This window comes from Gallus gallus, chromosome 20, assembly GCF_016699485.2.
Source record: "Gallus gallus isolate bGalGal1 chromosome 20, bGalGal1.mat.broiler.GRCg7b, whole genome shotgun sequence".
Classification (NCBI taxonomy): Eukaryota; Metazoa; Chordata; class Aves; order Galliformes; family Phasianidae; genus Gallus; species Gallus gallus.
This window is the reverse complement of record NC_052551.1, coordinates 9,179,049-9,203,202: the sequence shown is the minus strand read 5'-3', so window position 1 is coordinate 9,203,202 and position 24,154 is coordinate 9,179,049. Positions and strand designations below refer to the sequence as shown.

The window sequence follows — 24,154 nt, the reverse complement described above, 5'->3', positions numbered from 1 at the left end:
AAACTTTAAGGCAGCACCAGGCCATCTTTCAGAGCCTGGTCCAAAGGCTGCAGTGCTTTCCTCACATTTAAAAGCTGAGGTTCAGCCCTGGCTCCCTGTCTTCCCAGGATAAGCAAGTCCAAGTCAGGAGCTGAATGTGGCCCTCGCTATAGATACCTTACCACAGCTGCTATGGGATTTAATGCAAACGCAGCAGTAAATAGGTTCCATTTGCCTCCAAGAGGCAAGCTGAAGGCTTTTTCTCTTTATTTCTTAAGAACCCGTGAGACAGTGGCAGAGAAAGTGGATTTCTGCAATACGTGTGAGGATATTCCCTTGTGACAACCCAAGAAGAGGGTTTGCCCAGACACCTCTGGATGACAGCAGTTATCCCAAGCTCCTTCTGAGGAAGAGATTTCAAACAGATCCGCATTGCTCCTGTACTCACCCTTGGTCCAGGAGGTCCTGGGGGCCCAGCTGTGCCTTCCAGTCCCCTCACCCCCTGCAAAACCAAATCCAGTCCAGTATTAACAAGGGAACTCAAAGAGACACAGTAAGCAGTGAGGTGGTTTCTCCCTGTGCTGCTTTTGATGGGAGCTTGTCAGAAATGAGTAAAAATATATCTGCCAGGCAGGCAAGAAGGTTGGCACCTGATCAGCCATGCAGATTTGGCCAAACACGAGATGATCCAATAGTTGCTTTTTTTTCCTCCATTTCTTCCAGATTTGTGAAAATATCATTCACTTATGCACTGAGTGCACTAGGAGAGCTGGATGTTTGGATCCAATCTGGATTTTAGGCAGCACTGTGTGAGAACTGGGGGGTGACTGATGCATTTTACCTTTGCACCTTGAAGACCATCTCTGCCTGGAGCTCCCTGCACACCAGGAATGCCCTGTAAATCAGAATTGCTGGTAAAGTTGGCATCTGCTTATCATTGTCCTACTTCATCTTGTAGCAAAGGAAATGAGAAGGCAATAGGGACAACACTATGGCTTTTCAAGCTTGCTTTAATTAATTACTGGGAGAAATGGACAGATCTTCAATACAATTAAAAGGGAAGTGTCTACCGTTACCTGCATGCCAGGACTTCCAGTGTCTCCTTTCTCTCCTTTAATACCTGGTGGTCCCTTGGATTAAAACAGAAGCACACAGTCAAACACTGCAGCATCTTTTAAAGGAAGGAGAGTCCTGCTGCTGCATGCTCACACCCCACAGTGCTGCTGCTGCTCTCTGTGATGCTATACAGGGAGCTTTGCAGCTACAGCACGTTCATGGGGATTCTGTCATCCCAGACAAGCGTGCAGCAGCCTCCACCTCCACTCCTTGCCAAGTAATGATGATCACTGTAAAGAGACGTGCCTGAAGACTGCACTGGGCTTGTTTTCATTAGAGGCACACAAGGGACAGTCTGGACAAAAGCAGTCCTTTGCCAGAATGACTGAATGTAAGGACTCATCACCATGAAAAAAATATTACCATCTCTCTAGTGCAGCTGTCTAGCTGCTAATGGGGGTGATGTCAATACACAGATCAGGTTTGGGGGTTTTGCTGAGACACTGATTTGTGAGACGTGTTCCAGCTGCAAAGAGCAGGAGATGAACAAAGGCAATGGAAGAGATGACATACCACAGGGCCCTGAATTGTGATTCCTTGGGAACCTGGGGAGCCTTGCTGGCCACTAGGACCTGCTGGTCCCACTTTTCCAGGTGGGCCTGGTTCACCCTAAAGCCAAAGATATGAAATCAAAGAAAGAAAGCAATTAGAGCCTGCCCTCCACATGGGCTGCACTGCATGGCCTGAGTCAGCATGAACAGTCCATGGGATTCAAGATGAAGTCAGGACAGGGGGAGGTCTCCAGCAACCTCAGCAGCCTTTTAGGTGTAAAGTTTAGATGCATCTTCGATAGGAGAAAATGACAAGGCTGCAGCAAGCACAGCACAAAGACCAACCATTTCCCATCGAGGCTGCTTCCAAGAACATTGCTGACCACAAAACTGGCATTAATTCAGCTTCATCAAGCCCATCACCTCAATTCCCAGAGTCCAATTGAGCGTTTAATTAATAACGTGATCCCATCCTTCTCAATGCATCACTCCACAAGGAGCTCCAGGACTCACCTTGGGGCCCGGCTCCCCCTGCTCGCCTTGTGGTCCTCTCCTCCCAGGGCTGCCCTGCCAGCGAGACACAGAGCTGCTGTTATTAACATCGTAATCCTTACAGCAGTGCAAACAGGGCCAGAAGGACACTGGTGCATTTTGCTCTGCACACAATGGAAGATGTCCCTCCAAAGAAGCAGGAAATAAGGACAAAGAGAAAATAAACTGAGTCATCCAGCAAAGGGGGAAGAGAGAGGGAAAAGGACAGCATGGCCCCTCCATGAAAGCACATCACCTTCAGCAAGGAGAGATGAAGTTCAACATCTTCAACCTCCTCCCTCCAACTTCCCAGCAAATCCATGCTGGGGCAGCCAGTGGGGAAGGGATCACATATGAACATAGAGAAGAACTAAGGAGGGGCTCCTGCCTGCTGTCCTTTGGGACAAGTCTGGTGTTTGCAATACCCAAGAGAAGGGACAGGCTCTGGGATGAGGGCCAGAAAGTAGTGCTGAGGAGACCCAGCTCAGCTCTGCATCTGCAGAACCGCTGGATCAGAGAGAGAAATAATCTTCTGGCACAAGCCAATGCTGTGTGAACTTGTGAACTTAAAATACCACGTGAACTTAATCTGAAAGTTTCTATTCTTGATGGTAAAAAAAAAAAAACAATGGATTTGGATTAAGAATTACAGGGAGCTTTGGAAAAGGCTCTTCCAGAAGCACCCAGAAGCTCATTTCATTTGAGTCTGGTTAAAAACACCCATTAAGGACAGTGACGCAGCCTTGCCAGCCTTCAGTAAAAGGACTTTAACAAGTAGCAGTGAGTGCTCTTGTAAGGGCAGCAAATTAGCAAGGGTTTGATGGTGTGAGGACATGGTTGTGTGTCAGAGCTGTATTTTCTCTAATGCTTGAAAGAATCCTGCTTTTTAAATAGTAGTACTGCAGAGATGTTTAAACCACAGGGCAATGCAAGCTGCTAATTATGCACTTAGGATATTGAAGCACACTGCGATAGTGGAGTGCGCCGTGTAATTAAACTTCCACCGGAATGAGCGTGTAATTGCTCTGCAATGAGGAGCTTGCAAATCGTGGCACTGAAGTCACAGTGAAACCACAGCAGTGTGAGCAGTTAGCTGAAGCCTCCTCACTCGAGCAAGGAGACCCGCAGTGTTCCTCGGTTCAGTATCTACAGTGGGGCTGTAAGAAAGAAGCAGATGGGCTCTTGAGCAGGGTCTGTGTGATAGGACAAGGGGAAATGGCTCCAGAATAAAAGAGGAAATTTAGTTTGGGTATACGGAAAAAAGGTTTTCACAATGAAGGCTGTGAGACACCGGCACAGGTTGCTCAGACAGGTGGTGGATGTTCCAGTGATGGAGACACCTAAGGTCAGGCTGGAGGGGCTCTGAGCCCTGATGGAGCTGTGGCTGCCTCTGCTCACTGCAGGGGGGTTGGATCAGATGGGCTTTAAGGGTCCCTTCCAACACAAACCATTCTATGATTCTACAATTTCCAGGAGTAAAGCACCAGGAGTGGCCAAAATGGGGTGCTCTGGACAGGCTGTCAGATTTGGCTGTTGTGTGCACATAGCACTTTCTTCTCCACAATGTGGGGTGTTTTTGATAACCACTCATAGTGTCTATCTGAAACACTTCCTGGGGCACGCTGCATTCTTAGTGGCTGTTGCCACTTCCCCAGATCTCCCCTTTCTTTATACATCACCCACTTGTGCAGACACTTATCGGCCTTCCTGCTTAACAGAGAATCCAGATTTTGTATGTTTGGAGGTGGGCTTTTTTTCTGTCATTTACAAAGAGTTTCATAGCCGCTGATCCATGAAATCTCTGCGTGCACACACACACCGAGGTGGCCCGTCCTCCCCTCCTAAGAGGATTACTGCAGCACTCAGGCACGCTCAGCCTGCTCCCAGCTGCAGCTGTTGCACTCCCAAAATGCCACAGCATGCACAGAGAAACAAAGCTCTGGGGTCTGTGCTGGGCAATGAGGAACTGCTTTAGCCTGGGATGAAGGCAGGAGATGGGTCACAGAGCCCCATGGAGCTGAGGTGCACAAACAGCATGAAATAAGGCATGCAATATGCTCAAAGGGTGAACTTACAGGGGGACCTGGAGGACCTGGCAAGCCCGGGCGGCCAGAAGTGCAGGAGCAGGCAGGAGCTATGGTGGGGCAGCTCTCCTCATCCCTCTGAAAAAACAACAAGACATGAGCAGTGAGAGTGGGATGAATGACAGGTAGTAATGGCAGCGCTTCAGAAGTCAATCTTGGGGGAAAAAAAACACAGACACTGCCCTGGGGCTGGGAGGTGGCAGTGGAGCTGTGGGGCTGCCAGGGGGCTCAGGTGAGCTCAGGGCAGTTGGGATATGTGCTGTGTTGAGATTTTGCCTTTTGAAGCAGACACGGTGGGACAAAACATGCTCTTTGGTTCCCTTCTCCAAGATACACCCAGGTAACATTCCCAAGAGATGACAAAAAAGTGGTTTCCCTCTTGCCCATGAAAAAGATTTGCGGTGTCACTCCTGTGCCATCGTGCCCAGCTTCATCCCACCCAGCAGAGAACCTCACATCATCTTACCAATGCAGGAAGATCACAGCATCGGTCCTCCTCCGCCCCTAAGCTGTTGCACACAACCTGCAATGACTGCAGCTGGAACTGCGGGGAAGGGAAGAGGCTTTGATGAGAAGGTGGCAGTGGCACACAGGCTGCACCGCCAAAGCTCACCATGTGCTAAAAATAATGCTTAGTGGTGGTTTGGCGGACTCCGTGTGTGGTCCTCCCAGCTGTAACTGCACCAAAAAAGCCGTGACACACAAAGCAGCCGCAGCTCTGTGCCCTGCTAAGCCACCCTGCAGCCTCACCCCTGAAAAAGCCACCTCTCTGGTTGTTCACACCATCCCATGGCAGCAGGCAGGTCCTCAGGTAATTGGGCTTCAGCACCGCCAAAACGTGAAAACAAACTTTGCTGTCTGCATTTCCCCCTTCAGAGGAATGTACCTAAGAGGAAAAGTGGCAGCAGCTCCCAGGAGAGCTGTGTTCCCTCCCAGGAACCCCTCCTGCCTACACCACATCCCTCCCAACCACTGCCTCCGTGATGAACACAGCAGCACACACTGCACAAAGCAAACCAAAAACAGAAGACGAGGCAGAGAGGTGGGTTTTTTTTTTTGCTTTCCTTAGCACCATTTCTCCTCTGTTTTTAATTCTGCTCCGTGCGTTTAAGCTGCACAGCTGAGGAGCGCATCACAGATACAGGTGAGCCTCCTCGACCAAGCAGCATTTAAAGGTATCTCAAATTAAATGAGGTTCCATGATAAGCAGTAATGAGATGCTCCATCTTCTCAAGGGCAGCAGAGCTGTGGAGGACGTGAGCCTTATGCTGGGCTTGAAAAGCAATAGGAGCAGAGGCAGCACGAAGCTGCTCATTAGTCAGCTGCATCTGTCTGGCTGAGCTGTGAGCAAGGAGAGTTTGGGAGGGAGAGGGAGAGCTCAGGCTCTTTTCTGACAGGCTTGTGATCCATCTAAACTGCCACAGCACATATTCAGAAAATACTGCTTGAATCCCATTGTGCCCTGGTTTGTCATATGTCATCACTGCTCACAGGTGACTCCAATACCCGCTTTTCCCTGGTGCACCCCAGACTTTTGCATTGCTCTTTGCAGGACCAGGCAGCTGGGGGTGGGACAAACTGTTCTGACTGCACTGCTCTGAGGCAAGGGAAGCTGCAAATCAGTGGCTGGGCTGTTTCCCTCTACATTTTTAGACCTAAAAGCAGAACCCAGGAGTAAAAGCTTCACAGTCATGAATGATTTCCTACAGTCTCACTGAGCAATTCCTCCTCGTTCTGCACATATTTAACATTCCAGTTTTGTGGAGGAAACGTGGCAGCAGGCTCCTGAGCAATGCCATGCAGGGGTGGTTTTGCATTTTAAGTGATGCATGGGGCTGTTGCAAGGCACGGCGTGGAACCCACACTTCCCTTGCTCTGTCCTCTCGCAGGGTGCTGTGCAGTGCAGCATGGAAGTGCCTGCAGGCTGGTACTGAGCATTGGACTGCTTTAATTCACACAGCAGCTGACAAGGAGCCCCTGTACTGAAGATTATTTGGCCACCATTTGCCAAGCCCAAGCACACAGGAGACTGAGGCACCTCCAGACCTGGCATTTCCCAGTGCCACTCAGTGAGGGCTGATGGCACAACCTTCTCTTCCAAAGCAGTTCCCTATACCTGCTGCCTGCTGCTGCCTGCTAGGGCAGGGTCTGTGCTTCCAGCATTCAGTACTGGGCCCCGAGCCCAGACCTCAAACCCAGGTAGGAGGCGAGGAGGAGAATCCCCACGCCAGGAAAGCTCATTAACTCGCAGAGATCAGTGGGATCAGCACACAGCCCTGCGTCACAGCTGCTGTTGGAGGCTGTCAGAGCGAGGACGGTGAGGCTGGCACAACCCTCCATCTGCCCAACTAGCTTCACATTTAACCCCCCAATTTCCAAAGCAGGCACCTCCGGGCACTCACCGATGCTGATCCACTCCTGGGCCCTCTGGTCCGCGTCACTTTTCCCAGCATGATGAAGCCAGCGGTGGAGATGCTGCCAACAGTGTTGATGGGTCTCTCTGCTATTTTTTTACAGTCCAGATAGAGCTTGATCTTGAAAAGGCTCACTGCAAGGTGCACCTGGGTGGGAAGACCAAGGTTGGACCTCTGCAATGGGGCAGGGAGCTTTTAAACACCTTCTGCCCAGTTCCCAGATTGGTGCTGGTATTATTACACATGATGTGGTTTCTGTGAGCAAAAGGACAGAGTGAGCAGCACCATTCCCTGGTGGTTCCCTGCTGTAGCTCAGCTCTCCTTGGGCAAAGCCTTTCTGGAGTCCCAGTTCTGAGTAATTCAGTTCTCAGAACCAGCTGTATAATGTAAATACTGTTAGAAAGAGCTTATTGCTCATCTGGGTGGAATACCTTTGCTCTGAGGATACAGACAGCCAAAAAAAACCCCAAAAGTTATAAGAGATCAGATGGATTTCTCATGAGACTTCATCCTTTCCTTCCCTCCAGCACTAAAATGTCACCAAATGCCCAAATTATAAAAAAAATATTTGATGTTCCAAATTTTTTGTTTTTTTTCAAGACCTGAAAATAAGAGCTCCTATGGGGAAAGGGAAGGAGTCTGCCAGGAGACCTCTCCTATAACTCTCTCCATCTCAGTCCATTCCAGTTAACAACTCCCTCATGGTGTCCATCTTACTTTGTGGGAAGCCAATCCAAACTATACTGTAATAAAAATAACCCTATTTTTTTTCCCCCAGTAAGGAAGAGACTCCAAGGCTTGAGGTACTTGAAGCCTTTCCTCTTACCACTTTCTAGTGCAGTTCTCCAGACGCAGCATTACTGTACTATGACTGAAGCAATGGTAATGATAATGGTAATGATGTCTGGGGGAAAAGAATATTTTTCTTGCACAAATTTAACACGAAACAATTACATTTCACAGATTTCATTCAGTTTTGAGGGGTCTGGGTGACTTGAACTGAGTTCCTAGATGGTGGTTCTGCAGAAAACAAGCCTGAGCTTTTCTCTATAACTGTGTGTCATGGGGACCAGCACATCACACCAGAAGGGAATGAGGGCACATGCCCATAAATAAACTGGCTGGGGATGGAAATAATAAAGGGGAAGGATTTGGAGGAGTGCACAGTTCATAAAATGTTCCCATACAGTAAATTATATGATTTGTGCAGGGAGGCTGTATCTTTAGTAAAGCAAATATCTAAACGTGCGATACAAATTAGTACTGAAATGGCAAATGCACACCATGTAAAAGGAAAAATTTGGTATACACTTTGTGTATTTTATTTTGATGCCATTTCATGTTGCTACCACATATTATATGCAAAAATAATGGCCACCATGTGTGACTATAATTTACCCATCCTCATTAGCACTTTAAAAATGCATAAACATGCAGTGCATTCTAAGAAGCAATCAATATGTGGGAAACGTGTCTTACACATAGGATGAACCTATATAATTGTAAAGTCTACAATTAAAATGTTCAGCATATGAAAAAGGTTCACTGACTCCATGGCAATCTGGATGCAAAGCACTTATAATCATTCCTCGCTTTGAACAATGCACATTGATGGCATAATAGTCTCAGAGTGGATGAGATCGTGAGCTACATTTCTCCCTCTATTGATAAGGACCTTATGAAAGCTCCCATAGAATATCTTCTTCACTTCCTGCTGGTCAAAGGAGACTTCCTGCAAATCAGCCTTGTAGTCATGATTGAAATAGGTCAAGGTTTTCTTACTGGCTACAGGGAAAATAGGACAAATAACAGCTTTTAGAATTCAAAGAGAGTTTGATTTCACCCACATACTGAGCAACAGAAAATAAATAGCCTTAACCTTGTGAAAAAATCTCATGCATCGCAATCAAATACGTCTAAACAATGGAAAACAAAAATAACAGCTAAAAATAAGGAGCATGCTACAAGTAGAATAACAATGAAAATACAGCTTTTAATTGCATTAGGAAGCCTTTAAAATGTGGTGTCGGCCAAAAACTGCAGCTGCACAACAAAGCCCATAAACCCACCGCACTTCCCAAGTGAATCCCAAAATGAGTTCTGCTGCCTGCAGAAATGTTAGCAGATACCTGAATGTAACCCATTCAACATGAAACCTTACGGTCAAGGTTAACACCAAGGAGGGGCTGGAAGTCCTCGTCGGTTATTTGCCACACAGCGAAGGGCTCCTTGGGGGTGTCAGGTAGGAGGCGCAGGAGGATGCTGATGGTGTGCTCGGGTGGGATGGCAAAGAGGTGGACATCGCTGGAAAGAGACAAGCCAAGGAAGCATTGGTGGCTTAAAGCAGCACATGCCAGCAGATAACATCCGAGAGCATCACAGAATCCTAGAACGGCCCGGGTTGCAAAGGACCACAATGATCATCTAGTCTCAACCCCCTGCTATGTGCAGGGTCACCAACCAGCAGACCAGGCTGCCCAGAGCCACATCCAGCCTGGCCTTGAATGCCTCCAGGGATGGGGGCATCCACAGCCTCCTTGGGCAAACTGTTCCAGTGCATCACCACCCTCTGTGTGAAAAACTTCCTCCTAATATCCAACCAGAAGGGGCTCTCTTGTGTTTCTTGGGAAGAAGAGCCTAGAAAAGCCTCACTCATGGGGTTTGAATATGATACGCCATGAGAGAGCCCAGCCTTACGTTATGCATCCCTCTCAGGCTGTTAGTGCCTGAGCTGAGAGCTGCACCCTGGTGGAGGAGGCAGTGTCAGCCCATCACTGCCAGAGCTGCCCTAGGGAGCACCACAGGCAGCCCTTGTGCTCTTCGCAGCAAAGCTTACTAAATATCAGACTTCCTGCCATGCTCCAAAACTCTTCCCGAGCAACCCCTTCCAAAGGAAGAGGAAAGGTGGTTGTGTACCCCAGGGTAAATCTTGGCAGAAATCAATAGAATTGCCCTTCAGGGATAAGCATGGAGCTCCCAGAAAGCCCCCATAGCCCAGCTGCAAAATCTGAGCTCGGCTCTAGAACTCGTGGGCATGCAACAAAGCCCATCAGCAGCTCCTGGCACAGCACAGTTTCCTCTCCAGCCACTGCCAAACCCCTCAGAGAGCGCTGGGAGCACAGTGAGAGGATGCAGTGAGGCAACACGGAAAGTCAAGTTGGTTATGCCTGGAATACATCTGTGATGTGAAATGAGACATTTGCATGGGCATGTACACAGTTCATCAAGCATCATTTCAGGACTGATTCATAAGTAATATTGGCTTCTTATTTCTCTTTCTGCTTGTGATGGAGTGATGTCCTTGGAAAGGAATATGTGCCAGCTGAACAAAAGGACTTGCCCACAGTTTTTGGAGTATTTGACCAAAGAACTCTCTGAATCTCTCCTACTCTGTGTACTCTAAGAAGCTTTGCTTCTTTAATGAAAATTAAACTGAGTCAGTGCCTGAGTAATTAGGCTTTAAACAGAGTAGCTCTGAATGTCAAGAGTCAGATCATTCCTGATTTATTGTCGTAAAAAATGAGTGAGGTCATGGGAGCAGCCTGGCCCTCCGGGACCCATGGAGAAAACAGGGTCAGGCCACAGCCCTCAGCGGTTATTCCTTCTCAACAAGTAAAGCCCAAGCTGCTGATAGGAGCGAGGAGACCAATATTTACTAAGGCAAAGCTCTGCCTCCAAACTAGAGATGCTGGGAGGAGGCAGTGAAGATGAAGACACGACCTCAAACTGCCATAACCAAAGTGTACGTGGTTGTGGACAGAATGCCTAAAGAATCATGCAGTGTCTGTACGTGATATAATCCTTACGTCCTTCACAGCAACCAACACTGCTGCAAAAAGGGATTGTGCTAAATGGAAAACCCTCGCCATATGAAAACATTTGGCAGCACACAAATGAATAATGAATGCCCCCGTTGTGTCCTCTTGACTTCTGAGATATATTCCATACCCATCTTAAAATCAACGCCAGGCTGATTTCTGAACATACTAAGGAAAACTGGCATTCTTCTCAGTCTACCTGCAATTCTGTTTAGCTGAATCTTTACAATTTCATTGTGACATTGCCAGAGGGGATTTGTCATTCACACACAAATCAGTGAGCAGTGTGAGCACAGGGACCCACGATGAGCACAACGCCCACCCCAGCTCCGCTCCCACCTGGTCCTCAGGGTGAGCTGAATGTCTCTGAACAGGGTGAAGGTGCGGGAGCCACTGAATATGAATGGCTCCATAGCCACTCCTTTAATGGAGGCGTATTCCTTCTCTACTAAGCCAAACGCTTCCATCATATCAAATCCTGGAACAAAGAAAAGCAGAAAAATAAGTGGTTAGGAAATACTGCCCCTCAAAAAGTGGGATGGCAGAGCAGGTAGGATGAGCTTCTAGCTAGCATGGAGACCTCAACACAGCAACAGTTTGCATCTGTATCATCCACTGCTGCAATAGCCCCTTGGAGAGAGATATACTAAATGTGAAGACTTCCATAATTTTGTTTTCAAATCTCCAGAATGAAAAACGAGTGAGAAATTCTGTGATTCTCCAATTACTCAAAAAAGAAAAAGTTCATTTCCAATAGATGCAAAAAAAATATTATCTTTAAAAGACATGGAATCTGTCCAGTGATTGCTGGCAGGAAGGAATCGTTTCTGCTCTCAAATGCCTTATATGTAAGAGTCAGAAAAACTGGGGAAGGACTTTAAAACTCGAGCATTTCCATTTCTCTCTATTTCCATGAGGCGCTCAGAGGTTGACTCGCCTTATGCGATCTTCAGAGAGAGGTTCTTCCCTGACATCTCTGACATCGCCTGTCCAGCTCATGCAGCTTCATCTCACTTTCATGGCTCATCATTAAAGCTCTGAGTCATTTTCTCATTTCAGTATTCTATTTGGTAAGACAAGATCTTGAAATTGGATTCTTTTTTTTTTCACTTTATCTCAGTTTGCAGCAGCCCGGGTTGAAGGAGATAGCTCATGCTTCAGTAAATGGAGGGATACAACTTCACTACAATGTGGTCCTTTCAGTTCGGATTCCCTCACCCCTTCACCATTTACTGTAATCTGCAGTTGCTTGGCTTGAGTGGTTATTTCGCATAGAGGTTGGTCCAGAGAGCACTTTTTTTCATTGCCCAACATACTGGGGAGTTTTCCAAAAGGAATGTCCCACTTGTGAGCCATTTATCTGCAACACGGTGCTCCTGGCACTGGCATTTCATTAAAACGTGCATGAAATACAGTGGTGTAAAGACTGACAACAAAGCTCAGTTCACAATCATAACCATACTGTAACCTAACAATATTATTCTCTTAAGTAACGTGTGTGTCAGATGCAACCCATTGCAGCTCGATCCCCCGCTGCACCTTTTCCTGTCTACCCCATTTGGTCCCATCCCATTGCACACATTTTCCTTTGTATATTCACTGGAGCAAGGAAGCAAGCAGGCTGTTCCACGCCTCAAGTAAGTGCCCTCATCCTCTGTCTTGCACCTAGTGAACAATTATTCACATAAAGGCAGATTGCTCAAGCAGCAGAGACAGACTCACGCAGTAACAGCCCAAACCCTGATGAGAAGAGCAACTGCCCTGTGTGCAGGTGAGGACAAGGGTCAAAGCCCTGGCTGAGCAGCCCGTGAGCCCATGTCATCCGTACCCTATGAATACACTCCAGCCATTTTGGATTGCAGCCATAGCTCTCTCTTTTCCTCTCCCTCAGCTTGAAAAGTGGTCTGCAGTGTCAGCATTTGAAGGGTCTCAGGCCTTACCTGATAAAGAGTGTTTCCCTATCTCGTTCTCAGACTTTTCCCCTTTCCCTCAGGGCAAGAAAAGAATTCCACCTTGCTTAGCTGTTGCATATTTCTCGAAAAAAGCCAAGATGAGACACTGTTTGCACATTCCCAGCGAAGGTTTAGATGTGATACTGTACCTCGTACGGATCCTGCAGAAGAGCTGATGGGGGGACAGGCTGTGGGAATGGAACAGAAGGAGAAAAAAATGAGGGAAGAAAGGGAGTAGGGGATTAGTAAAGCAAAATGGATGCAGTTCCTATGGGATGAGCAATGGAAAAAACAGCAAAACACAGTGATTATTATAACATTATACAGCTTAAGTCAGAGTCTGGCCTGAGCCTCGTTTAGATATATGGAGAGAGGGGGAGAATTTATGTTTATGCTAACATGAAAGTTCTTCCTTATCTTATTCATCATCAAACATCCTCATGATCACTTTCTTTTCACTGAATCATCTGTCACCTTGTGATATGAAATACAAGGGAACAGCATTTTCTGCAAGCTTCTTTTTGGAAACAGAGATCAAAACACTATTTTTTAAACGGTGCTTCTACTGAAACATGCACCTTAGCAGGCTGGAAAATAAATAAGCATATCTTCATTCTAAATATTGCACCTAAGACTCAAAAGACAACAAAAGGTCAAGCATCAACCTGATTATTTTTTTTTCTAATAGCCAGAAAGGGAGGAAAGATGCAGTGCTGCACATGAGCAGTGATGTGGCTTTTGTATGGCATACGACCTGGCTTTGACTTATTGCAACATTCCGGTTACGTTTTCCCATGTAGCATGCCATTTTTTTTTGCTCTTCTTTGCACTTGAGAAACACAAATTGTTTTGGCAAAGTTTTGCAGGTCCTTTGTCAGAAACTCACTTGAGGAATCCTTTAATATGCCACAAGGCAGAAAGCAGCATCAGGGGGTGCTGGGGAGAACAGGCTGTAATGTGAGGCACCACGGTTATGAGCACTCCCATTTAAATGGTTCAGGTGAGGGGGTGCTTTAGAAAACAGTGCACGAATGCTACTTTCAATTATCTACAGCCATTTAAATCCCAGGCCATGGCTGCCAGATGGAGCTGGGACAAAGGGGATGCTTGATGCAAAATGAGACATGCCCCTGAAAATCAAGGACACTTGACAAGATGGGCTATTTCATAACTGATTTTCTAGGTCACCAGTAAAACAGAATCCAGTAGATCATTACTGAGGCTTCGTTAGAACTTTTATATTGCTATTCTTACACCGGTGCCAGTTCATACCTCATGAGAAATGCAGGGCTTACAATTGTCTGACTTCTCTAAGAACAGAGGGGTATCATCCTCGTCATGGCAGCTGAGCTTCCTAAGTCATTCAACACAATTATTCATAATCGAGTCATATGCAAAAAGAAAGGGCACCCAAAGCAGTGATGGTCATGGGACTGCTGAAGCCTGTCTACAAGCCATACCTCTGCTCCTTGCCTTCCCCTTACAGAAACAGAACAGCTTTCCAAATGCAAAGCATTGCTTAGAACTGAAGTATGATGAAGAAAACATAATTCCCTCCAACATCACACTGACAGGCTGCAGTCCTGCCTGTTTGCCAGGTATCCGGCTTCCTTGCTGGGGGGTTGGGGAGGCCCCTTCTCACCTCCCTGCCAGCACTCTCACTGCTCACAGCTCTTTGATCTGGCAATGCTCAGCTTACACAGAGCACCTCAGAGTCAGGGTGAAGGATCCCTGACAGTGACAGCCTGCATTTTGCTTTGAAGATTTTTCCTAGACCTCCCAGCATAGGATTCCTGCTGCCTTGTTGTTCTCTTTGCTTTTTTGTTTTTCTCCCCAGGTCCCAGATGAATGCAGTTACTGTACAACATCCCCTCCCACAACAGCTCAGACCACTTCCCTCAGTAACACGACTGCTTATCAAAATCAGATTCTTTTGCTGCAACAGTATTCCCAGTATTATTACATATCATCTCCACTCCTTCAAATAACCCTTTTTATGAAACACACACAATTTAATATTTCTCCTGTTGTCTTTTCAGCTATCATAGCCACACATGCCACATTTTCCATCACCCCTATGGGATGACTGTTTTCCAGCTGAGGGTTCACAGGACTGTTCCTCTGTGATCTGCACACCTGCACATATCCTCAATAAGCCATAGAAAATTGAGTCTGATATTTTCTTTGCTGGGTACAGTCGAAAACATTCTCATCTAATCTGCTTCCTTCTCCCTTCTTGGCTTCTCTCAACAAACTTTAAAGCTGAGGTTTTGTTTGGAATCATTTCACATAGACAGGAAAAGGCATTAATGCCACAATACATGTACTCTAATATTTGCTTCTTAACAGCTTTTTATAACCCTGCTAATTCAACATTTCTCCTTAATCCACTTCATATTTTGCTTTGTATCAGCTAGGAGAACATATGCTCATTAAATTTAATAAGGGGCTTTACAAGGAACTTTAATTTAAAAACATGTCATCATTCTCTTTGCTCCATTTTGGTCAAGTTGTGCAGAAACCCTTTAAATATCCTACCAGACTCTCTACTCAGTGAGTCTGCTTATAAGGCTGTGCGGATCCAGGCTCTCCTTGGACAGATTCTCAGGACCCAGAGGCATCTGTCAAGAAGAGACATACCCACTGCTGCCTGTCCTGAGGGATCCACACTGTGCTATTTGTTACTGGGAAAAAAATACCAATGCCAGACGTTATGGGAGGTGATTTACCTTCTGTCTTAGACGGAACAAATCCTCGTATTGAAGGCAGTTTAGACATCACAGGAGCTGAAAGAGAAAGCAGTGCATGTATGAGCTCTGCTGTTCAGAGCAGTGACGCCTGGCTCCAGACCCGTATGGTCACCAACCCTTCTCGTTCATCCTGAAACTGCCAATAATGCATGGGATGGGCAGAAACCGGGGCAGGCTTTTTCCCTTTTCCAGGCTTTCTGCAATTTGCTGAGCAAAACCTTGGCCACAGCCACAGCTCAGCACAAGAAGGACAGCGCTGCCCCTGGAGAGGTTACACCAAGCCTGATAGATGACAGCTGGGGAAGATGCAAGTACTGATGGATGCACTCACCCGTCCGACCCGTTGCAGTTGTGCTCTCACTCTCTCCTGTGTAGTGGACGGCAGAAACCGTCACCTTGTAGGCTCGATCGGGCAGCAGTGGCTGCAAGGTCACACTGCTGCTTTTCCCAGAAGCCATGATCTACAGCAGGATGGAAAAAAAGAGCCCAGAGTTTGGCTTTTATCCACACCCTGGGGCTGCTCTGAGGATTTCTAGCACTGAGTTCCAGGGCAGCATCCCCATTTGTTAGGGAATGGTAAAAGGAAACCGTGGGAGCCTGACTATGCATTGCCATCACAACTATTGTGTCCAGGGGAAGAGTGCTTTCCTAAGTAAAGACCTCAATATTCCCCTCATAGATGGGTCAAAAGATCCTTAAAATATGGTCGCCAGTTTGGGTTGCTGTGGCAAATGTTCACTGTGAAAGGTTAATTGTTAACCTGTCAAATCAGGTGGGCAGTAGTTATCCTCTACCACTCTGCCTCTTGGAATTACCCACTCTGTTTCAGGGAGAGGAGAAAGCTGTGTTATTTGCAGCTTTGATGGACACCAGTAAGTGAATCAGAAGGAAACCTGAATCAGAAGGAAGCCTTCTTCACAAAGCAATTTGACAGCATGCCGAAGGAAGAAATTTGGTTTCATTCGCAAGCAAACTAATTCTTGATAGGGAAAACCCTATTGGAGTGAACAGCACTCTGTTAGCCATGAAACTGCCCCTCTGTCCCACCTGCCAAGGAGCTGAACTTACTGTTTGCTGGGTGCTGGGGTCAGAAACAGGACTGTAGGTGATTCTGTAGTGCTGTATGCGGCCCTCGGGGGGCTTCCAATGGATCTGGAGGCTGGTGGGGCTCTCAGAGTCTATGAAGAGGTTGGTGGGTGGGCTCCGAGAAGCTGTGCAGGGATTAAAGGGGAATAGCATTAAGGTCAGATAGTGAAGTTTGAAATCAGGGCCAGCAATGCTTGCTTCCAGGTCCCTTCCCCAATGCTTTGCGACTGTGCTGTAACCAGGGCCTGGAGCAGAACAGCCACCTTGGGGACCAGGCAGGGGAGAAAATAGAGCCTGGAGGGACCAACCGGGGGTACAACTCAAGCATTCAGTAATTCAAAGCCTAGGTCCTGGGGGAAAAAAAGAATATTTGGTGGAGAGAAGAGTCCTGGAGGCATGACGGAAAAAAAGATCCTTTGGATTTTTTCAACAGAAGACACTAAAAATGATGGGCGAGTCACAAAGACAGCCAAGGACACACACCCAGGCTATGAAGTTTCTATTCTGCAGTTTTACCTGCAATGCAAACAAGCTCTTCTGCCCACCCAGCAAAGACTGAGGTGACCTTAGAGCACATGTTGAGTGAAGATTATTTGCATCTTCATTGATCCTCTTTGCTTTTCTGGACAAAACAAGCCTACTTTTACTGAAGCTGAACCAAGTTTTCCCAGAGCTGAATCAGGCTGGAGGCTGTTGCTGTGCATCACCGCAAGGTAAAGTGGAGAAGAAAACAACTGTGGGAGGAAAAGTCATTTCAACATTGCTATTCTTAGTGCTGTGCCATACCTCTGCATCTTTGCTGTCTGCACTGGCTATTTCATTCAGCTGATGTAAGTGGTGAGTGTTTAAATGAACAAAAGGAAAGTTAAGTGAAGTCTTCTAAGTTGAGTTTGTTCTGGAAAGCCCCCGAGCTGGGCACAGTCTGACAGCATGGATGTGACAGCCAGGGGAAAGGTCACCTCTCAGAGCTGCCCGTGGGGGGTGGAAGCATCTCTGACACCCAGGGCACCATCTGTGCTTCTGTTACCTCCTGTTTCTCCTCAGGGGGAATCCTGGGCTACTCGTTTTCAGGTCTGTCCAGAATCACAGACATAATTCCAAGTAAAAGTACAGCTCTGGAGTCTGCTCCGTCACAATACCCATCTGCAGTGATTGTACAGGTCATACTTGTTCCCTCTGTGCCATGGGTTGAAGTTTCTTCCCTATATTTCAACCCCTTTTGTTTGCAGTGTGAGCTCACTGAGGAGGAATAACGTGCAGATACTTCTGGCACAGCTCTGCTGAAGCAATGGGACACATAAGCTCTCTGTAATCCATTTCAGCACAGAGTCAGCCCAGGAGGCTCAGCCCAGCGTTAGCAGCACTCCCACCAGACTGCCCTCTTGCTCTCTGCGCTGCAGAAGGTGAGGTGCACTCACACGCACTGCTCCAACCCAGGGGCAGAAAGATTCAGCTGTACGATGCTACATAGCAGACACCACAGGCAGACTCCCCCACACCCTTTGTCCTCCAGGACAAAACAGATGACCTATGTTGTTCAAGCTCTTTTTCCTCTCTATAACAGAGAGGTCCCTGCCAGTTGCTCAGCAAGAACAAAAGCAACCACTTCCAGTGTCTCCCAAGGGCCCCTGCTCAGCACCACCCTTCTTCCCAGCAGTTTCCTCTCCAAGAGAGCATCTTCCATACTCCCACTAGCTTGGGTGCAAGGTTTGTGTCCATCAGAAGTACCACAAGTCTTGTTTATTAATATGACAGATGAGCACTGCGTGGAGCCTCTAGTCAAGGACAAAGACTTTGTTATGCTAGATCATTTATAGGAACATAATGAGAGGAGAGCTCTTGACACAAGTAAGCCTTGAATCTAAATATATCAGAGACAAGAAGGTATATCAGAACTGCGGGTAAGTACATGGTAACAAATCAGTTATCTGTGGGAAATACACCAACGTGCTGTTGCTCCTACTGTGCCTTCTGGTAAGTCTGCAGAGAAGGACTTGCTTAGCTGTTCTGCTCAAAAAATATCCCTAAACATCTTATTTTTTTCTAGCCAAGACTAAGAATTGAAAAGAAATGCTCCATTCATTGCAATGATAGTGAGGGACTGCACTCATGGAAGAGCACTGTCAGCCCTTTTGTGTTAAACAGCCCTGAGGAGGGATGCCCATGCATCTCAGTGATGTGAAGGCTGATGTTCCTAATGCATCCCCGTCCCTGAACTAGAACAGCGACTGACAAGCAGAAGTCAAACTGTTTTCCCTGCCCTGTCAGGGTGCCAATGCCAGCAAGGATTGGCTTGCTTGAATAAGCTCAGAAGAACACCATCACATGCCATTGGCAGTGGGTTGAAGGAGCAGCTTTGACATTTTGTACTCCATGCTTTAAAACGGCTATTCATTTTTGTGAAGCCTCTAAACAGCTCTCGTTTTTCTCACAGAGCTGCAGGATGCTTTCATTTCTCACTTGTTCTTGTTGGCATGCATCTCCTAGGTACTTGCCTGAGGTAGCTTTCTATAAACAAAAGTTGTTATTATTCATTATTAATAAAACCTGAGCTTCTTGTTCCAGGATTGCCATTTACTCCGAGCTTCATCAGCTCTACACCAGCCTGAAAGACTTAAATCTGCAAAGGAGGTTGAGAGCTGAGAGAAGGAGGGGATGACTGCCGCTACTGAATGAATTGTATTCCATTCCCTGCCAACAAAGCCATTATACAGGCAATATTAATTAAGAGGACCTCTGGGAGTGCCGCTTTTTAACCTCATATCCTGCCTGTACAAAGCAAGATTTAGATAATGCCTCCAAGCAGAGTCTGCCTGAAGGATTCTCTCTCATTTTTGCAAGTGCCCTCAGATGAAGCACAGCTCAGTGATGATGTAGCTGGAGAAACCCATACCCTCCTTACCAGACAGTATTTTACTAACAGGAAACATTCATTAGGCAGCACAGTGACGTATTCAGCTCAGCATCCAACAAAAAGCCAATGCACTTGCATCGATACGTGCTACAAAAGGAGAAAGAAGTGTACCATCCAGCTCATGTTTGCCCAGTGTATTTTTATCAGGAGAAATTCAGAGTATTAGTATGGGAGCCTAAATATTTCCAGTCACATTTAGATATCCAGGTCTGGGTTTTCAGAGCTGCGGATGATCAGATCTGAGCTCCTGCCTTGTGCCTGGCTCTGAGGCACTCCGTGCCCTCATTGTTATCACTAGGCTGTGGAGGCTGAGCAATGATCACTTACTGGTTCTGTGCTGAATGGAAACTGTGTCACTTCGAGCACCATCTTTGTAGTAGGCCCAGATGGATATTTTGTAGTCTGTGTTCTTCTGCAAGCCTGGCAGGACTGCAGTTGCCGCATTTCCAGCGATGGAGAGCTGCAGCAGGGCAAGAAATGAGTCAGTCGAATTCCCAGGCTTCCCTAAGCTAGTTCATGCCATCCAAGTGTCTGGCTCACAGACTGCCTGCAGGCACAAATGAGTTAGCACAGGGCTTTGAGGACAAAGTCGACTCTTGTGGGTTGCACAAATCCAAGCAAAGGCAAATTTCCAGCCCTAATGAATGCAGAGTAGATGCCTATGCATTGCTAGCCAGTTGTATTTAACAGCTACTTCTGTCCCACAACATAGAGTTGCTGGCACAAGGCAGTCAGCCTGCTATGAGCATGAAATATCTCTGCTCTCATCTACATCAGCCCTGATTCTGCTCAATCTTCTCTGTGTTCTCATCAGTAACACCTCACCCTTCCTGAGGAGTATTATCCCCAGAGCAGTCAGGACTCACCACCACTACAAATACCTGACTATTGTACTTGCCTTTTCCACAACGACTTGACATTGTGGGCTGGTGATTCTCTGCAACCCCAGATCTTTTTCTACTGAATCGCTTCTTAGCTGTTTGCTCTACATCCTGTATACCTGTCTTTAATTATTCCTGCCTAAGCTTAATACTTTGTTTGTCCCTATTGAATTTCATCCTTGAGTTTTTCCAGAGCACTTCTGCAATCTTCCCAGAGCCTGTAAGACTCCAATCCTGCCTCCCCGTTGTCCCTCCTGCTTCCAGCACTCAAGGTGACTACAGCACTCAGCAGAGCCAGTGTGGGACAGATCCTGTCTTAGAGCTGAAGGTCCTGAGTGCATGAACCCAAACTGATTTGCAACCCTGCCACTCTTGCAGGTGGGCACAGAGCCCCCATAGCATCGTTAAGGTTGCAAAGACCACTAAGACCATGAAGTAGGACCAACAGCCCATCGCCACCATGCCAACTAAACCACGTCCTTCAGTGACACATCTTCCCTTTTCTTGAGCACCTTCAGGGACAGTGACTGCACCACCTCCTTGGGCAGCCCATTCCAGGGCCTGATCATTCTCTCTGAGAATAAATTTGTCCTAATACCCAACCAATATCCATCGAGCAGGCACAAACCCAACCCGGCTGTACGTGGGTCCATACCTCCTGAGGCTTCTCTCCACCAGCTGTGCTCCACTTGATCTGATAGACAACCACATCAGAGGCAGCGACAGCTTCCCAGTGCAGCCGGAGGCTGTTCTCAGAGAGCTCGGAAACCTTCAGCGCCCGCGGCGGGGGGACCTTCACTGAGGGATGCAGGAGGACAACGAGCTGAAGCCCTGACAGCGCCTTGTCAGAGCTGAGGTGGGGAGCAGATGGTTGGGAAGCAGAGCATCAGCCAGGCAGATGTCAGAGATCAGCCTGTCTTTCACTTCTTCCGATCCAAATGGCGACAGCCATCAGGACAGAGAGGAGTACACTGTTGTCAAAACCCTAATTAAGGAGGATTATTTCATTTGTGGAGAGGATATGTATTGCTGTGATATTGCAAAGGGGAGAAGGCTGCCAAGGACGCAGAGGTTAGCAGTATGTAGTGTGTTTTCTACATTTGCTTTCTTCCTTTATTCCTTCACGTCTATTATTAACATAACTGAGTGGGACATATTCCAACAGTCACCGGTTTTGTACGAGGATCTTGGCCATAAGCTGCTGGGACCAGCATTGAAAACATCCCAGTTTAGGCACACACAGGACAGTTTGGTCAATAGGACAAAAAGCATTTCCATTGCCTACTTACAGGTGGTGACATTGCCAGTGATTGGAAAGGAGTCACCCTCATCATACATAGATCGAACACTGATGAAGTATTGGGTGAGGGAGGACAATGGTCTCAGGACAGTGGACATTGCAGTGCCGGGAACCTCAACCTGCAATGGAGAGGGATGAGCTGGGAGAGAAGGACATGGAGACAGCTGCAGAGGGCTTAGCACATCCCTCAAAAGTGCCCATTTCAGAGATAACCCTCCCTCCACGCACCAGAGAGAACAGGGCAGCGTGTGACCTCCCAGCTCTCCCTCCAGCAGCCCCTGAGGACTCACCTCCCCGGTGTTGCTCCCTCTGCTAGACATGTAGGTGACGCGATGACCTTTCACTGCCGGTGATGCTGGCTCCCAGCTGACCCGCACGGATGAGTGGCTGAGCTCTGAGAAGCTCAGGTACCTGGGAGGGCTCAAGGCCACTGCAACACAGTGAGTGACAGCACTCAGGGTTTGAAAGGCTGCACCAAAGCAATGCCACTGGTTGCCTGCTGATGCTTGTGGGTGACTCCATCTCAAACTAAAAGACTCAAAACAATTCCCATTCTGTGGGATGTCATGGAATTCCATCTGTGCTTTACGTGAAGAATTGGCCAAGCAATTCCTCCTTTCTCCCCAAACAAAAAGATCTTAAGGAGCAATCCCTTCAGGAGTCCTCTTTTACCGGGGGAGAATCACTGTTTCACAGCACACCAGGTGATTAGAGATCTCCTTAGGGACCAGTATTAAGAAAAGACAGGATTTACAAGGCACAATACAAGAAACCCCTAACTTACCTAATCTCTCCCACATTAAGTGTTTAAAAACAACCAGCAGCAGCACTTACAGGTGGTTTCCTGGATGCTGGCTGGATCACTGGCATCTTCCCCATACAACGCATACACTGCAATGGAGTACTCAGTGCTGGGTGACAGCCCGTCCAGCAGGACCTCGGGCTCAGCCACCTTAATCTGTCACAGGGAGAAGTTCAGGGAGATGTTTCAGTTCTGGGTACTCCTCAGTCCTGAGGAATACTTCACTTCTAGGATATCCTTCCATTCTGGGCTGCCCTCTAACACCCTCTGACCACGTGGGCATGGGCTTTGCACTGTCAGAGCTTCTTTGCCTCCCTCCCTCCCTCCCCAGGGGACACCAAATATGTTGAGGGGTCACACCACCTTCTCCCAAGGCCTGCAGAGGTGTATCTCTTATACAGAGGTGATGCTATTATTCTGGGTTGGAAAAGGGTACCTGAAGTAAGCTCAAACAAGTCACTTTTGTAAGGAAAACATCGAGGTTTTCCTGGGAAAGGCACTATAATGGAAAGATGAGTATGGATGTAAAAAGCAGGGTGGCTTCCACTACTGAAAATACAAAGCTGGGGGCTGATTTCTGATAGTAGGATCCAAAAAAATATATTCTTGGTGAAAATTCCCCCCCAAAAAAGGCAACAGAGCAGGAAGCTTGCGTAGTTCTCTCCCATTTCCAGCCATCCTGCAGCACTCAGAGTGTGCACAGGGTGCAGCATCCCTGGATGAAAGGGGCTTCAAGAAAGCAAGGTTTTAAGTGAGAGACGGTGAGCCTCTTTTCCTCTACGGCCTGGGAAGCTTGCATGAGAGCTGCCTGCTGCAAGCAGGGCCATAGCAGCCGGGCTGCTGCCACCTGCCGCTAACACTGCATGTCACAGCCCTCCCTGCTGCAGGAACCCCCCTCAGTGACTTCCAGGAGGCTGCATGCAGCAGAGCAGAGGTTTGTAAAAGGATGGGAACGCTGTAATGCCGGTACTTCTGACAGCTCATTGAAATGTTCCCATTTTGAATGTTCACTTTAAAATGTTCACATTGTGAACTTCACCTTAGAAGTTTGTAAGGATTTTCCACTCATCTGGCATTGCTTTATTGTTATACAGTGCCACAGCTCTCTTTTTCAAGGTCAGTGAAAGCTGCCCTAACAAATTCTCAATCAACATGTAAAGATAAGCAAAGCAGAGATATTTCTGTGCAGCCTCGAGGATGCAGAAGTCACTCTTGGGGCTGCAGAGGTGTGAGCTCAGCCCCTGGGCTGCCAAAGGTTTCCGTGCTTCAGGTCTGCTCTGTATTATATTGTCAGAACTTAACCCCACAGAGAGACAGGCACTCATTTTGGACTCTTTAACTGAGGAGAGCCCAGGCAAAGGAAAAGCAGTATTGCCACCATTCTTATGGAGCGTACCTCTGTCGTATAGTCCTCTGCTCCGTCGGGGGCTGCAGAGCAGAGCACCAGGTACTGCGTGGCTCCCTGGGCTGCCTTCCAGCTCAGCCTGATGCTGTTGTGGCTCAGCTCGGAGACACGCAGGGAGCGGGGGGCAGACAGAGGCACTGGGAGGGAAATGTGGCAGAAAGACACCTTCAGCATGTGAGGTTTGCAACAGCTCCAACCCCAGAGGAGAGCTGGTTTTACAAGCTGGGGGACACCCAATCTGCATCTAACACAGCCACTTGTCAAGGAGTAGGATTAGTTCATTTGCAGCCCAAGGGTGGAAAAGGGACAAGGGTTGTAGGAAATTTCTGCTGGGGTGTGTTACTCCCATGGAAGGCTGAGCTCAGCATAGTGGTGTCACTTGCAGAATGACATAGGTGGGATGGGACACTTGAGGGTCTCTGGTCCAACCCTGCTGAGCCATATTAGAGAAGGCTGCTCAGACCCTTGTCCAGCCGAGTTTTGAACATCTCCAAGGATGGAGATAGTTACAGACAAACGGTCTGAACCAGAGGGAAGGGGAATGTACAGTGCCAGGATCCAGACTGAGGTGGTTGCATAGGCAGGGCTATGTTCACCTCCCACAAACATGCATCAGAGGAATGTTCTCTAC

The 24,154-nt window shown here is 47.5% G+C and overlaps 1 protein-coding gene across 2 annotated transcripts in view; it reads right to left on the bottom strand.

Moving 5' to 3' along the window:
• The window catches only part of COL20A1 (collagen type XX alpha 1 chain), a 43,124-nt gene that overhangs the window by 4,754 nt on the left and 14,216 nt on the right, over nt 1-24,154 (bottom strand). For both annotated transcript variants that reach the window (NM_001004392.3, XM_040650690.2), the window contains exons 13-33: nt 23,515-23,660; nt 22,151-22,274; nt 21,607-21,746; nt 21,306-21,435; nt 20,672-20,814; nt 19,463-19,595; nt 16,204-16,346; nt 15,467-15,596; nt 15,115-15,171; nt 12,535-12,573; nt 10,773-10,911; nt 8,777-8,919; nt 8,291-8,400; nt 6,604-6,762; nt 4,668-4,745; nt 4,193-4,279; nt 2,100-2,153; nt 1,609-1,704; nt 1,056-1,109; nt 821-874; nt 428-481 (exon numbers count right to left, since the gene is read on the bottom strand). In NM_001004392.3, coding sequence (NP_001004392.3) covers nt 428-481; nt 821-874; nt 1,056-1,109; nt 1,609-1,704; nt 2,100-2,153; nt 4,193-4,279; nt 4,668-4,745; nt 6,604-6,762; nt 8,291-8,400; nt 8,777-8,919; nt 10,773-10,911; nt 12,535-12,573; nt 15,115-15,171; nt 15,467-15,596; nt 16,204-16,346; nt 19,463-19,595; nt 20,672-20,814; nt 21,306-21,435; nt 21,607-21,746; nt 22,151-22,274; nt 23,515-23,660 — 2,213 coding nt within the window. The remainder of the gene's footprint in view (nt 1-427; nt 482-820; nt 875-1,055; nt 1,110-1,608; nt 1,705-2,099; nt 2,154-4,192; nt 4,280-4,667; nt 4,746-6,603; nt 6,763-8,290; nt 8,401-8,776; nt 8,920-10,772; nt 10,912-12,534; nt 12,574-15,114; nt 15,172-15,466; nt 15,597-16,203; nt 16,347-19,462; nt 19,596-20,671; nt 20,815-21,305; nt 21,436-21,606; nt 21,747-22,150; nt 22,275-23,514; nt 23,661-24,154) is intronic.